This window comes from Eriocheir sinensis, chromosome 12, assembly GCF_024679095.1.
Source record: "Eriocheir sinensis breed Jianghai 21 chromosome 12, ASM2467909v1, whole genome shotgun sequence".
Lineage (NCBI taxonomy): Eukaryota > Metazoa > Arthropoda > Malacostraca > Decapoda > Varunidae > Eriocheir > Eriocheir sinensis.
Window position 1 is genome coordinate 22,009,518 of NC_066520.1, and position 16,313 is coordinate 22,025,830.

The 16,313-nt window shown below is 44.1% G+C and overlaps 1 protein-coding gene across 18 annotated transcripts in view; it reads right to left on the minus strand.

Moving 5' to 3' along the window:
• LOC126997629 (histone deacetylase 4-like) overlaps positions 1 to 16,313 on the minus strand; it is a 129,618-nt gene that overhangs the window by 23,796 nt on the left and 89,509 nt on the right. For 12 of the 18 annotated variants that reach the window (XM_050858825.1, XM_050858840.1, XM_050858838.1 and 9 more), the window contains exons 5-10: positions 14,767 to 14,856; positions 8,710 to 8,853; positions 7,885 to 7,976; positions 7,537 to 7,571; positions 3,119 to 3,250; positions 1,343 to 1,560 (exon numbers count right to left, since the gene is read on the minus strand). In XM_050858825.1, the coding sequence (XP_050714782.1) occupies positions 1,343 to 1,560; positions 3,119 to 3,250; positions 7,537 to 7,571; positions 7,885 to 7,976; positions 8,710 to 8,853; positions 14,767 to 14,856 (711 nt within the window). The remainder of the gene's footprint in view (positions 1 to 1,342; positions 1,561 to 3,118; positions 3,251 to 7,536; positions 7,572 to 7,884; positions 7,977 to 8,709; positions 8,854 to 14,766; positions 14,857 to 16,313) is intronic. The other 6 variants (XM_050858834.1, XM_050858831.1, XM_050858833.1 and 3 more) reach the window with 4 other exon arrangements.

Genomic DNA, 16,313 nt, shown 5'->3' on the forward strand with positions numbered 1-16,313 from the left:
GACTAATGCGGATGATAGACGAAGATACACAACGATAGACGGCCTACACACGGCAGTTCGATACACCAAAACGCACAAGAGGAGTTTAAAAAGACACCTCCTCTCCTTCCGAAATATAGTGACGGGCAGACCAAAGGGAGCAAGGATGACAAATGCGAATGATACAAAGATATACAGATACACATAATAAGGATACTATATGAAAGAAGACAGACCTACGCATTGCAGCTCCTGAGAATGGAATGATGATAATGATGATGATGATGATGGTGTGTTGGTTACGGTTTCACGATTAATTAATTAACGTCTTGATTAATACAATGACTAGATGATCACCTAAAGGAAAGACTATTAATGATGAGAGAGAGAGAGAGAGAGAGAGAGAGAGAGAGAGAGAGAGAGAGAGAGAGAGAGTAAAAAGAGCTACAGAGAGACACATTCCCACATCGCTTAACCTACATCGACGCGGAAGACGAAAGAGAGAGAGAGAGAGAGAAAAAAAACGATGCAAGTGAATTAGTGATGTTGATCTTTTTCCCGGCGAAGGCTTCATCACATATTAAGCACATGCAACCGAGGAAAAGGTCAGCGGAGGAATGTCACCGAGTCGGACTTCACTTTCTGACTCGAAAATGACCCGGCAACAGTTCTCTCTCTCTCTCTCTCCCTTCCAATCAACACAACACTTCCTGCTTATTCAACTTGCAACACACCCTCTCATTCCTACCAAGCCTCCGTCCCGGCACAACACTCGTTCCTGCAACACTTACCGCTCTCTGGTCCTACATACAACACCATTTCAAACCCCAGAACACAAATACTTCCGATCCAACACCGTCCACGCTTCCTAGGCGAATAAGCTCCTCCCCTTTCCCTTTTACGTGTCTATTCATTGGCTGGTTCACAAGTAAGCCACACCCACTCTCCATCCCAAGTTGAATCTTATTGGTGGATGCTAAGGAGCTGAATCTCATTGGTGGATGCTGGGAAGGGCTGAATCTTATAGGTGGATGCTGGGAAGGGCTAAATTTTATTGGTGGATGCCGGAGAAGGGCTGAATCTTATTGGTGGATGCTGAGAGACTGAATCTTATTGGTGGATGCTGGGAGAGGCTTAATCCTACTGATAGACACTGGAGGGGACTTAATCCTATTGGGAGAAATTAGGAAAGGCTGAATGTTATTGGTGGGTGCTGGAAAAAGGCTTAATACTACTACTGGATGCTGGGAATAGATTGAATCCTATTGGTGAATGCTGGGAAAAGACTGAATCCTATTGGGGGTGACTGGGATGGAGTGGGCGGGGCTTACTCACCACGCTACAGCAAACAACGAACACTCACGGGCTGGGTGGAATGTGGGGGACGTCCCATGGAGATATTGGGTAGGGAGGAGTAGACGGGGAGGTCGGAGCAGGATCCTTGGCCCCCTCCCCCGTGGGCGCCATAGGGGGATCCGCCGCCCTCCTCATGGATAGGCGTGGACCCCGAGGATGAGCGTGAGGTGGGTAGCCCGTTGGGAGGAGAGCTCTGGCCGCTGTCTGGTGTGGATCCGCTCTCGACTGTAGGGGAAGAAAAAAGGAGTCCATTCTTAGTGTGTGTGTGGGTGGGTGAGGAAGAGGAGGATAGTGACGGAAAAGAGGAATGGTGAGGAGGGGAAAGACAGTGACAGGGAACAGGAATTAAGAGAGATAAGAGGGGAAAGAGAGAGAGAGAGGGGAGTCCAGTCTTAGTATGTGTTGGGGTGTGTGAGGGGAAGGAGGAGGATAGTCAGGGAAAAGAGGAATGGTGAGGAGGGGAAAGACAGTGACAGGGAAGAGGACTTATGAAGAAGGAGGAGGCGGGAAAGAAAGAGAGGGGTGAGTCCAGTCTGAGTATACATGGGGAGGGGGAAGAAAGGGAATGATGAGGGGTGGAAAAGGGGGAAGGTTGGGTGGAGGGACAGTATAAAGAGTGGAAGAATGAGTGGTTTTAGTGATGGTGGAGTAACAATATGGAAAGAAAAGGAGTGTGGAGTCTTAGTATGTGCGTGTGGGTGTGTGGAAGAGGTACAGTGAAAGGGATATGAGGGGGGAAAGAGAGAGGGAAGAAAGGGTGGAAGAATGAGTGGTTTTGTTAGTGGAGCAGAGAGAGAAAAGAGAGAAAGAGGGGAGAGAAGAGTTGGCAGGCGGGAAACAAGAGTAAAGGGGAAGGAAGACGAGAAATAGAGGGAAAAAGAGAGCGAGAGCGAGAGAGAGAGAGAGAGAGAGAGAGAGAGAGAGAGAGAGAGAGAGAGAGAGAGAGAGAGAGAGAGAGAGAGAGAGAGAGAGAGAGAGAGAAACGAAGGGTGGATCATCAAGAAGAATGGAAAGAGAAAAACAAATAACAAAGGCGGTGAAAGAGAATGGGAAAAAGAGAGAAAGAAAAAGAAAGGATGAAGAAGAAGGAGGAGGAGGAGGGGGAGATGGTGATAGGAATGGAGGTGAAGGTTGTGGAGTATAAGACAAGAAGTGACAGTGGTGGTGGTGGTGGTGGTGGTGATGATGGTGGTGGTGGTGGAGGTGGAAAATAAAAAAAAGGAAGGAGGGGGGGGGGGGGAGGCAGCATAGGGACAGAGCAGGGTAGGGTATTATGTACATACGTACGTTTTTATTACTTAAACCGTGACCCACTTCTCTGTGACAGCGGTGACGGCAGGTAAAGGGGGGGAAGGGGGAGAGAGAGAGAGAGAGAGGAGGAGGAAAAGGTACACACACACATATACTCTCTCTCTCTCTCTCTCTCTCTCTCTCTCTCTGACACTCGTGAGGGACGTAGGAGGACGAGGACGAGGAGGAGAGGGAGGTGGAGGAAGAAGAGGAGGAGGAGGCATTATAGCTACGACATGGAGGAGAAGTAGAGGTGGCAGGTGCTGAAAAGGAGGAGGAAGAAGAAGAGGAGGAGGAGGAGGATCGAAGGGAGAGGAAGGAGATGAGATGAAACTGTACAGGGGAAGAGAAGGAGGAGGAGAAGGCGGAGGACGATGAGATGAGTTTGAATTCTGAAAGGTGAAGAGAAGAGGGAAGAGGAGGAGAAGTAGGGGGGGTGGAGGGGGTGGAGGGGGCGGAGAGGGTCGATGGAGGGCATGGGAGGACACGTTACCTGCATACGGGGGTCGTCTCTTGAGGGAGCAGGGCAGCTTGTCCTTGCGGCGTGCTACCAGGGGGGAAGGACGCCGCTCCGTGCCCATCCGCTGTTTGTGGCGAGCCTTGAGGCAGATGTTGGGCTCCGAGGCTACGGCCCACCACGGCAGGCACACACACGCACACGCACACGCAAACACACGCAAGATCGTTAGTCACAACACCAAGAAATCAACACAAAACAACATTAATCAGTCATATTATAGCAAAACTTCAACAAAATACTTCTAGCACTGAGTCAAGAGTACTCTATTGATGCTACGAGTCTAAATCAGAACTCTTTATTATTATCCTCAATCCCTCTCCTTTGGTAGTCGTAAGGGAGGTTTGAGGGGTCAGTAACATGTAAGTGAAGTGAGTGGTGTCCCTTTCCATCACTTCAGGGTTGGTTAGTTGGTTAGTACGTCAGTCAGTCACTACTAGTACGTCTACAAGCCACGACACACGCACGCACGAACGCATATAGACCTCTCCGTGTAACAACAATACCGTCGGTCTTTGGTAGCCTTGTCACCGATCTTCTTTTGTTTTTTCCTTATCCGAATATACATTAAGAAGTTCAGAACACTTATATTGCCTCCTTTTACTATCATTACTACGGCTGGCATTTTCTTTCTGCCTTCGGATTTATATTAAGAACCTGAGACTATGATATTGCCATCCTTTACTACTACTATTGCAACTACTACTACTGATAATGACGCAAGACACACCAAAAACCCGATCAAAAGTCACGAGGAGAAATTAGACGCAAAAAAGATTCGGGCATGGATGATTATAATGGAATGTGACCCGTCATTTTTGCCTTCCTACCCTCCCTTCCTTCCTTCCCTGCCTCCTCCTCCTCCGGCTCCTACCTACGTATTGATCTCCGCAAGACTCGCATCAGCCTACCAAGTGACGGCGGGCCAAGATTCGGTCACGCCAACACGATATACGACGTGAGTTAATGAATGGAGGTCCGTGGTGAGGATTCTGAGATTATTTATCAATCCATTCAATTCTTCCGTATCTTGCATCATATTTCGTTCTGGTTATTAATAGTTTGGTCACGCTAATATATGCAACGTTGAAAGTAGATATCTGATGCCCGCGTGGTGATCTTAGGAGGAATCTGAACTTACTATTAGCAAATCCATTCAATTCTTCCGTCCCTTGCAACATATTTCGTTCTGGATATTAATAGTTTCGTCTGTCACGCTAATATGATATACAACGTTGAAAGTAGTTTAGTCAGGACCGAGGTGATCTAAGGAGTCTGAGCTTATTGATAATCCATTCAATTATCAATTCGTTGCATCATCCTTCGGCTATTAATATATATAGCTAGTCACTCGCGCTAACATATTATACAACAGTTGAAAATAGTTGATTCACGCCCGAGGTGGTCTGACGGGTAATCTGATCTATTACTGTTATTCAATCCATTCAATTCTCCATACACTCGCATCATCTTTTGTTTGGGATATAGGTCGGTACTATAAGACATTTTCGGTTCTCACATTAGCCATTTCTGAAGGTCAAAGAGGGGAGCAATCAGGTTTTAATGAGTGTTTCTTTAGGTTCACGGTTCAGAAGAAGCGTCACACTACCACCAGGATCATAAAACTACTCCTGGAAATGCCCAAAACTCATACGAAAGCCTTATCAAATGGGTGAACTTGGGCAACGAAATATATTGTAATACAACACATAGACATAACAATAGTCGGTCACACCAACATAATAATATACAAAGGAGTGACGTGAGGCGGAAGTTGATCTTATTAAAAGCCATTCAATTCTCCATTCACTTCCAGCACCCTTCGTTACGGCTATTAATAGATGTAACTTGTCGGTCATAACATACAACAGTTTAAAGGGTATCAGGACACCTCTCCTCCCGAAATTGTCCCCTCTTTCGGCCACCTCTTTTGATTCTTTTTAGGAGCAGCGAGTAGCGGGCTTTTTTTATTTTTTATTATTGCTTCTTTTTTTGTGTGTGCCCTTGAGCTGTCTCTGCTGTAAAAAAAAAAAAAAAAAAAAAAAAAAAAAAAAGTAGGATATTTATGCCCGAAGTGACTGATATAAGGAGGAATTTCATGTCATTACCAACCCATTCAATTCTCCACTCTCAAATCTAAAATTCACTTCCAGCACCCTTCGTTACGGCTATTAACAGATACAACTCTCAATTCTCCATTCACTTCCACCACCTTTATTTGCAGCTATTAATAGAGTTCAGCAATGACGCGGTTCTCGCACTTCCAGGAAACGTCTCTTCTTCTCCGCCTGAGCCGTCAATATACTCGTTTGAAGACCGTTCGTTCAGGCTGATGCGCGGGGTCTCTCGGCCGGGGCGCAGGTGACTCTCAGGTGAGGCTCTCTTTATCTCCTTCGACTGACGAGCAAGGTGTGAATAGGCTATATATAATCCGGTGCGGAAAGGTGATAACGATGATGATGGTTGGTGATGCTGATACGGAGATGTGCACCGAGGCCATGAGTATCTATAGAATATGCCCCCCAGCTTGACTATTTACTATTAGTGTTGTTTCTCTTTTCTATAAGTTTTGTTTTCTATCCTTTTCGTCTCTCCTATTATTATCAGGCTAGTTTTTATTCGTTTCGTTCATCTCTAAGTCATTTTTTTTGTTTCGTCATTACCAGGTTTGTTTATTTTTCAAGTCATTTTTAGTTTCATTATTAGTAACTTCCTTTATTTCTAGTCATTATCAGTTTCGTCATTTTTAGTTTCATTATTAGTAACTTCCTTTATTTCTATAGTCATTATCAGTTTCGTCACTGTTAGTTTCGTCTCCCCGTCATAATTATTTTTTTTTTTTTTTTCATTTATAGTCAATTCGGTTTCGTCATTCTTAGCTTCGGCGATTTTTAAGTCACTTCAAGTCATTCTTAGTTTCATTATTAGGAACTTCTTTTATTTCTAGTCATTATCAGTTTCGTCACTGTTAGTTTCGTCTCCCCGTCATAATTATTTTTTTCATTTTTTTTCATTTATAGTCAATTCGGTTTGGTCATTCTTAGCTTCGGCGATTTCTAAGTCACTTCAAGTCATTCTTAGTTTCATCATTAGTAACTTCCTTTATTTATAGTCATTATCAGTTTCGTCATTCTAAGTTTCGTGTCCCCGTCATAATTAGTTTCGTTTATTTCTAGTTATTATTAATTTCGTCTCTCTCTCTCTCTCTCTCTCTCTCTCTCTCTCTCTCTCTCTCTTGTTTCACAAAGTCCAAAGCCGATCAACTCACTTTTTTCCACGCTCCCTTATGTTGCAACTCTCTCTCTCTCTCTCTCTCTCTCTCTCTCTCTCTCTCTCTCTCTCTCTCTCTCACACACACACACACACACACACAACTTCACTATCCCTGCTCTTCGCGTGCATCAAAACAACAGCATCATCATTATTAACAACAGCAATGACAGCAGCATCAACATCAGCAGTGCAAAGAATACAAATAAAAACACCAATCATCATCATCATCATCATCATCATCTTGTTAGTTTACACACGGCGGCGGCGGTGGCGGCGGCGAGGGAGGCGGCGGCGCATAAATCAAGCGGGAATCTAAACTCCACTAGGTTAGCTGTTATTTGGGTTCGCGATGCCAGATTGTCGTCCTCAGCCTATTACATTTACCCATTTCCGACCCAAAAAACTGTCTCCTCTACCCCAACAGCTAGATTTATTAATAGTTACCGTCGAAATGGTTAATTACTGGTGTGTTTCTATTCTTTCGCATTAGCTGTGTGGCCGGAAACTGAAAAATACGTTGCTTGGAGTATGATGATCTGGCAACGCTACTTGGGTTATCGACAACAAATCAGGTCTCTCTCTATCTCTCTGTATCTACGGTAAGGCCTGTATTCTCAGACGCGTATGGCTCTCACAACAAAGATTTCCATGAGCGACAAAGGAGGTGCGTGCTGTTTTCATCATATTCCCAGAGTAGAAGCCTTGTCAAACTATCACCAGGGCTCGTAAAAGATAAAACCACCAAAGGAATGACCCACCCATCACAGCCTCAACGAAAGCCTTATTGAACATGAGCGTGGGTGCAGAAGCCTTGTTAAACTATCACTAGGCTCATAAAACAAGAGATGGAAAGACTTACCCACCCACCACAGCCTCTACGAAAGCCTTACTGAATGTGGGCGTGGGTGCAGAAGCCTTGTTAAACTATCATTAAGCTCATAAAACAGCCCATGGAAAGACGCACCCATACACCACAGCCTCTAACGAAACCCTTATTGCATGTGGGCGTGGGTCTCGGCGTGGGTGTGTGAGCCCCAAAGCGTTTGAGAATACAGGTCTGCTTTTGTCTTTGCATAAAGTCAGTCCAGCTTTTGTGTGTTTGTTTGTCCGTCGAGTCTTACCTGTTTTGCGGAGGGGGAAGTCACTGCCGGGCGGCCTGAGGAAGGGAGAGGAGAAGGGAGGCTCGTGTTAGTCAGGTATTTCTGTAACATAAAGGGACAATCTCACGTGTTTAAAAATAATTCTCTCTCTCTCTCTCTCTCTCTCTCTCTCTCTCCAGGAGCTATATACTGCTAGGCACTGCGAAGGTTGTTGAGTGCGTGAGGGAGGTTGCCATGACGACCGCCTCCTGCCGATACCAACACCACAATCACCACCACTCCTGCTCCCTTCACCACCACCACCACCACCACCACTCTCGCTCCCTTCACCACCGCCCACATCATCACCACACACGCACGCACACTCACCAGGTCCGCAGGCTGGAGGTGCCCCCCCCCGCCCCACCGCCGCCAGCCGCCGCCCCGGGCGCTGCATCCCGGTGCTTCTTCAAGATAACCTCCTGAAACGCAAGGTCAAAGGTCAAGCCCCCACCCACCCAGTCACCACCAGTTCGATTCCCATCCTGGCCTACTTATCTACCCTAGCCTGACCTGACCTCTCTCTACTTAACCTAACCTAACCTGACCTATCCTAACCTAACCTACCTATCAATCGACCCGTCTGCCATGACCTACCCTAACTCTCTCTCTCTCTCTCTCTCTCCACACCCACCATCCCTCCCTGCTTGCCTACCGACCAACTTAACCTACCCTCTCTCTCTCTCTCTCTCTCTCTCTCTCTTCCGTCCATGCTTGTTTACCGACCAACTTAACCTAACCTAACCTAACCTCCCTCCCTTCCTACTTCCCTCCCTTCTTCCCTTCCTCCCTTCCTCTCTACTTGTTTGCCATCCTGCGCGATCGACTCCCCTCGCTCATGTATACCAGGTTCTGTGGCCCTTGTTTACCCTCTCTCTGTGTGACCCTGACCTAATGACTGTCCTCTCTCTCTCTCTCTCTCTCTCTCTCTCTCTCTCTCTCTCTCTCTCTCTCTCTCTCTCTCTCTCTCTCTCTCTCTCTCTCTCTCTCTCTCTCTCCTTCCATTTTCACACGTCTATCTCTCTATCTCTTTATCTTTCTATCTATCTATCCATCCCTCTCTATTTCCTTCAATTTTCCACACATTTCTCTCTTACTATATCTCTTTCCCTTTCTCTGTATCTATCTCTCCATCTATCTATCTATTTCTCGTACCTGGAGTCGCTGTTTGACCTCCGAAGACGCGTTGGCCGATTGCTCACTCTTCTCCTTATTCTTCAGCGCCTCCAACCGCTCCGTCTCCTTCCTGTGCTTCTCCCTCTCCTCCTCCCGCTTGGTATTCTGCTGTTCCAGGTACTGCTGCAGAGGACAAGACCATGGGTTGTTACTGGGGGAGGCGGCACTGGGGCGGGAAGGGCGGGAAGGGGAACTCAATGGGGCTGGACGAGAGAGGAGCGGAGAACAGGAAAGGGAGATCAGAAAAAGGGGAGAAGATAAGAGATGGGTGGGAGGCGGAACTCAAATAGGGGTGTGCTAGGTGAGAGAGAGGAACGGAGAACAGAAGAGAGATGAGAGAAGAGACTTGAGTGGTGTTAGAGAAGATAAGAGAAGGGTGGGAAGGGGAACTCAAATAGGGGTGTGTTAGGTGAGAGAGAGGAACGGAGAACAGGAAAAAAGAGATGAGAGAACGGACTTGGGTGGTGTTAGAGGAGAAGATTAGAGAAGGGCGGGGAGGGGAACTCAAATAGGGCTGTGTTAAGTGAGAGAGAGGAACGGAGAACAGGAAAAAAGAGATGAGAGAAGGGACTTGGGTTGTGTTAGAGGAGAAGATTAGAGAAGGGCGGGGAGGGGAACTCAAATAGGGCTGTGTTAAGTGAGAGAGAGGAACGGAGAACAGGTAAGAGAGATGAGAAAAGGGAACTCGGGGGATGTTAGAGGGGAGAGGGCTTGAAGGGCAGTAAGGGGAAGTCAATAGGAACACGTTAGGATACTGGAGGTGGATTGTTGGAAGAGAGAAAAGGAGGAAGGGATAGCAGCAAAGGTGAAGATAGGTTAGAGGGGAGAAGAAGGAAAGGAGAATGGAGGAAAAGGTAGTAAAAGGGGAAATAGAAGGGAAAAAGGAAAGTGAAGGAAGGCAAAAAGGGGAGAGGACAGGAGGAAAAAATAACGAGGAAAGAAGGAAGAAAGGAAGGAAGTAAAAATATGTTTGAATAGGGTTAAGAGAGAGAGAGAGAGAGAGAGAGAGAGAGAGAGAGAGAGAGAGAGAGAGAGAGAGAGAGAGAGAGAGAGTAGGCGAGGGTGCGTGACAATGTAATTCTCTCATGTGTAGGACGTCACACACACACACACACACACACACACACACACACACACACACACACACAGGGCCTTCAGACGGCTCACACGGACCTATGACAATCGTGTGTGTGCGTGTGTGTGTGTGTGTTACTACGATTATTACTATTACAACAACAACAACAACAACAACAACTACTACTACTACTACTACTACTATCATTTACTTTTCCCTTTCAATAGATTTCTTTTCCTCATTTTCATTTTTTTATATTTTTCTTACGTTTCTTTAATCTTACTTTCCTTCTACTATTTATTCCTTTTTATTAACATTTTCTTTACTTTTCATCTTTTTACGTTGTCTGTTAGTCCCTCCCTCTTTCCCTCCCTCCCTCCCTTTCTTTTTTCCTTCTTCCCTCCCTTCCTTTCTTCACTCCTTCTCTTCCTCAATCCCTTCCCAACTCTTTTGCTCCTTCCCTTCCTCCCTCCATTCCTCACTCACTCACCCACTCGCTCACTCACTCTTTCTCCATCCTGGGGGAGACGAGAGTCGCAGAGGGTGACTCAGTTCACTCTGATGACCCCACCAGACTCTCTCTCTCTCTCTCTCTCTCTCTCTCTCTCTCTCTCTCCACATACACCCACATACACGCCAACCCACCCACACCCACACCCACACACACACACATACACACACACACACACAATCACACACACGCCCACTCACACAAACACTGACGGATCGCTAGCAATTTGTAAGCGCCTACCACCGAACGGCCTTGATTTTTTTCCCTTTTCTTCGTTTCCCCGACAACGATAATGACGTCAGGAGCTGCGTGATCAAAAGGGTAAAGGTGAAGGCGGTGAGGGAAGGTGGGAGGGCGGGAGGTAGGCTGGGTGACAGAAATGACGGCGTGTAACGAAAACAAATAGAGAACCATGGTATTCTTCAACATTCCGAGACCCAAGCACACGTATTTGACAAGGCTCTCGCACTAGGGGTATTGAGAATCGTCGTATAAGGAGAATCGGTAATGAACGAGCAAAGGTTTCTTAGAGGATGTTAAATATAGAGAACCAGTAACGAAAGAAGGATTGGTAAGGAATTGGATACGAGGAATTAGGATAAAGTATAGACGGTTTGAGATGCACATAAGCGATCAGACACTTATTGAAAGGGATGAAGTGCAGAAATAAAGAGATTGAGTAACACAAGAAGGATTAGTAAGGAATTGAATACGAGGAATTACTATAGAGAAACGTATTGACGGTTGAGTTACACATAAGCGATCAGACCCTACGTATACATTGCACTTATTGAAATAGATTAAGCAAGTGTAGAAATATGGAGACGGAGTAACAAAAGGAGGATTGGTAAGGCACTGGATACGAGGAATTACTATAGAGAAAAGTATAAACGATTTGAGTCACACACAGGGGATCAGAACCCACGTATTCATTGCACTTATTGACCGAGTAACAAAAGAAGAATTGGTAAGGAATTGAATACGAGGAATTAATAGAGAAAAGTATAGACGGTTTGAATTACACATATAAGCGATTGGAACCTACGTATTCATTGCACTTATTGAAAAGGGATGATGTAAGTGTTGAAATAAGGAGACAAAGTAACAAAAGAAAGATTGGTAAGGAATTGCATACGAGGAATTAATAGAGAAAAGTATAGACGGTTTGAGTTACACATAAGCGATTGGAACCTACGTAGTCATTGCACTTATTGAAAGGGATGACGTAAGTGCAGAAGCGGAAATGATGTTAGTGAATAATAGATAGCCGAGATGAATGATTTAATCTCAGTTGTTAAATGAAGAGATAAGAGAATGATAAGTGTGACAGACAGACTCTCTCTCTCTCTCTCTCTCTCTCTCTCTCTCTCTCTCTCTCTCTCTCTCTCTCTCTCTCTCTCTCTCTCTCATAGGCATTTCCCGCCCCAAAATATCGAAATACTGTGCAAGAATAAGATGAAGAAGAGAAAGAGGAGGAAGAAGAAGAAGAAGAAGAAGAAGAAGAAGAAGAAGAAGAAGAAGAAGTGGTGGTGGTAGTAGTAGTAGTAGTGAAGGTGGTAGTAGTAGTAGTAGTAGTAGTAGTAGTAGTAGTAGTAGTAGTAGTAATAATAATAATAATAATAATAATAATAATAATAATAATAATAATAATAATAATAATGTTACTCGCTGACTCACCACTAAATCATTCACTGCAAGTATCACAGTCTTCTTCATCACCACCATCACCACCCAACACCAACAACATTCCTTGCATCACCACCACCACCACCACCACTAGTACTAACGTCACCACTATCTATAACCACTATTGCTACCACCACTACTATCACCACCACCACCACCACTACTACTACTACTACTACTACTACTACGTCATCACAAGTCATCACACATTAAAAACAACAACAACGAAGAAGAAAACACATCAATAAATAAATATGTAAATAAACACCAACAACTAATGAATATGAAGAAAAAAAAAAAACGATAAAAATTTCGAATGGTTAGAAACAACAACAACAACAACAGCAACAACAAGAGCATACAACAAACACCTAAATTACGTACTATAAACCAACCAACCAACCAACCAACAAACAAACAAACAGTAAGAGAGGATGGATGACAAGGGCGTGTCCCGTGAGCCAACAACACACACACACACACACACACACACGAATGGTAGTGAGGAGGTCGCGGGCATTGAGTGTGTGAGTCGAGGAGGAGGAGGAGGAGGTGAAGTCACGGGTTGGAAGAAGAGGAAAAAAAAGAATAAGGAAGAAGAAGAATACGAGCAAAAAGAACAAGAACAGTAGTAGTAGTAGCAGTAGTAGTAGTAGTAGTAGTAGTAGTAACAGACACACCAGACGATGTAGAAGAAGAAACCATTAGGCGAAGGTTAAAAGAGGTGGTGTTGGTGGTGGTAATGGTGGTGGTGATAGTGGTGGTGTGTGAGGTAGCAGAGGATTGAGTTAGGAAGGTTACATTGGGTTAGCTATGGGTTAGGGTGCATTAAGGGGAGGGGGGAGGGGGGGGGCGGTTGGTGGGCTGGTTGGGGAGGGGCGTTGGACGGGGGATCAATTGGTGTCAGGAGTGGGATTCAGGGTGCAGAGACGCGGACACACTTCGGTGCAGTTCGTCGTAACGTGAGCTTGCCACCGACTGGAGACTTCGACACCGCTCCGATTCGGCGATTAATCAAACAAAATAAATAAACAATCAAATAAATGCATAAATAAACAAGAGAGAGAGGAAGAGAGAGAAGGGGAGAGAGAGGAAGGGAGAGATGATGGATAGCTCTGCGGAAAGAAACACGAGAAAGGAAAACTGAGAGGGAAGGAAGGGGAGGAAGGAAGGGACTGGAAAGGGAAGAGAAGGTAGAATAATGAAGAAAAGAGAAGAGGTAAAGATACGAAATACAGGACGGAAAAAGAGGAAGGAAGGGTGAGGGATTGAAAAAAAGGGAAGAGAAAAGAACAAGAAAGAAGTGAAGGGAAGGAAGGGAGAGGAAGGAAGGGACTGAAAGGGAAGAAAATTTGGAAGGATTTTGTTAGAAAGGAAGGATGAGTGAGAGGATGAAAGAGGGAGCAAAGAGTGAAGGAAGGTAGGGAAGGATAGGACGGAGGGAGGAAAGGGTGGAGAAAGAGAAGGCAGAGAAAGACAGAGAGAGGAAAAAGGGATGAAGTGAGGGAGGAGGAGTGGATGAAAGGGAGAGAAAGAAAGAGAAAATAAGAGGAAAGGAAGGGAGGGAGAGAGGAAGAAAGAGGTGGAAGGGAAGGGAAAAGAGGTGGAGAGAAAATGAGAAAGACAGAGAGGGGAAATAAGGGGAGGGAAGGGGGAAAGGTTGGAAGAGAGACAAAGAAAGAGAGAGAGAGAGGAATACATGGAAGGAAAGAGAGAGAGAGAGAGAGAGAGGGAAGGGGAAAGAGGAGGAAGCATGCAGAATGAAAGATCGAGAGAGAGGAAAGGAGGGGAAGGAAACAAATAAAACTTTACCAATCCAAACTGTGAATGAAATACAAGTTGTGAAGCGTGCGTGGGCGGTGAGAGGAAGGGAAAGGAAATACAAGAGCAGAAAGAATGGAGGGTGGAAAGAACACAAACGAGATAAAGGAGATGGACAGAATGAGAGACCAGAGAAAAGGAGAACGAGGAGATGAGATAGAAAGGAGAATAGTAAAATGGAGGAGAGAAAGAGTCGCAGAAAAGAAGATAAAGAGAAATGTAGAAGGGGACAAGCAAAGGAGAATGAGATAAGACAGCAAGGAGAAGAGTTAAATGGAGGAGAGAAAGAGATGCAGAAAAGGAGACGAAGAAGAGGAGGAGATGGAGAAAGGGACAAGAAAAGGAGAATGAGACAAGACAACAAGGAGAATAATAAAGTGGAGTGAGAGAAAGAGACGTGGAAAAGGAGATAGAGAAAGAGAGATGGAGAAAGGGACAAGAACAGGAGAATGAGATAAGACAGCAAGGAGAATAGTAAAATGGAGAGACAGAGATGCAAAAAAGGAGGAGATGGAGAGGAAGAGGAGGTGGAAGCAGGGGCAAGATAAAAAAAAGTACAAGAAATACGAAATAAAAGGAAACAACGAAATAGAAGGGAGACGAAAGGATGTAAACTTCTCTATAAATGAAGAAAAATATATAAATAAATGTATACTATGTAAAGGTATGTATTATAGCAGAGAAAGAGATACACCACGAAGGAAGAAATTGAAAGAAAATAATATAAATATGTCTATAAACAACAATGAAAATGAAAGGAAGAAAGGGAAAACAAGGAAAATGAGATAATAAAGAAAAAGAAGTGAAAATGTCTAAATAAGGCACTCTAAAAAAAAAAATAATAATAATAAACAAAAGAAAAAAAAAATACAGTTGCCGAATCGGAGAGCCGGGCCGAAGTCTCCAACGCTTGCTCTGTATAACCACACCGCGATCCACTGACCTTGAGATGCGAGTGTAGCTCATTTTCCTGCTGTTCTAGGAGGCGTTGGTGCTCCTGCTGAAACTGGTGGTAGAGCAGGTTTTGTTGGAGCTGTGGGCGGGGAGAGAGAGAGAGCTAGAGCGAGGGAGGGAGGGAGGGAGGGAAGGAAGGGAAGGGAAGGGAGGGCGCCGAGATTGGTTTTGGGGTCGGTGTGATGAAAGAATTGGAAGTACTGTATAGCTTGGATTTGTCTTGGTGTTGATGGTGGTGGTGATGGTGGTGATTGTGGTGAGTGGTGGTGATGGTGTCTTCTTCTTGTTCACCGGTTTATCCACCACCATCATCACCATCATCACCACCACCACTACCACCACCACCATGATTAAGGTTAACCCTCCACCACCATCACACTGTAAGCATGTGCCCACCACCACCACTATCACCATCACCACCAAAGCCACCACCACCACGACCACCATCACCACCACAAATCTTCCCAACACCAGACCATAGCAACGTTCCATCATCATCACCACCACCACCTTCATCACCACCAGCATCACCACTAAGAGCACGATAATTGGGAGCTCAAACCGATGCTATATAGTAATGATAATAATAATAATAATAATAATAATAATAATAATAATAATAATAATAATAATAGTAGCGTGCAAAAACTAACACCACGAGTAGACAGACAAACAACAACAACGACAAACAACAACAACGACAAAGACAACAACAACAACAACAACATCGATGGACGCAACACTTAACCACACTTCACGAATATTACAAAACGAACCAAAAGAAAACAAATTAAAAGAATCAGGAAAAAAAAAAGGATACATGAAAAAGCAATGAGAGAATGTGGAGGAGATAAAAAGAAGAAAGAAAGAAAACGAAGAATAGAGATTTAAGAAGCAGGAAAAAGATAGATAGATAAAAAATAAAAGAAATGGAAATAAAAACTGAGATAGAGATAGAAATAAACGAATGTGTAAATAGAGGAGAAAATGAGAAAATAGAAAGAAGAAAAGGAGGGAGAAAGAAAACGAAGAATAGAGATTTAAGAAGCAGGAAAAAGTAGATAGATAAAAAATAAAAGAAATGGAAATAAAAACTGAGATAGAGAAAGAAAGAAATGAATGTGTAAATAGAAGAGAGAAAATGAGAAAATAGAAAGAAGAAAGGGAGGGAGAAAGAAAACGAAGAATAGAGATTTAAGAAGCAGGAAAAAAGTAGATAGATAAGAATTAAAAGGGATGGAAATAAAAACTGATAGAGTTAGAAATAAATGAATGTGTAAATAGAAGAGGGAAAATAAACAAATGAAATGAATAAGGAAAACTGATAAAGAAAAAGACAAAGAACGAAATTTATGAACCGAAAACAATAATTAGAAAACTAAAAATAATAATAAATGATAAATAGAAAACGAAGAACAACAAATAAGCTGAATGAATAAACGATAAAAAAAAACGAGGAACAAAACTTAAAATCCAGGAAAAAAAACACAAACGAAAAAAAAGTCAAGAAAAAAATAATAAAACAGAAGACGAATA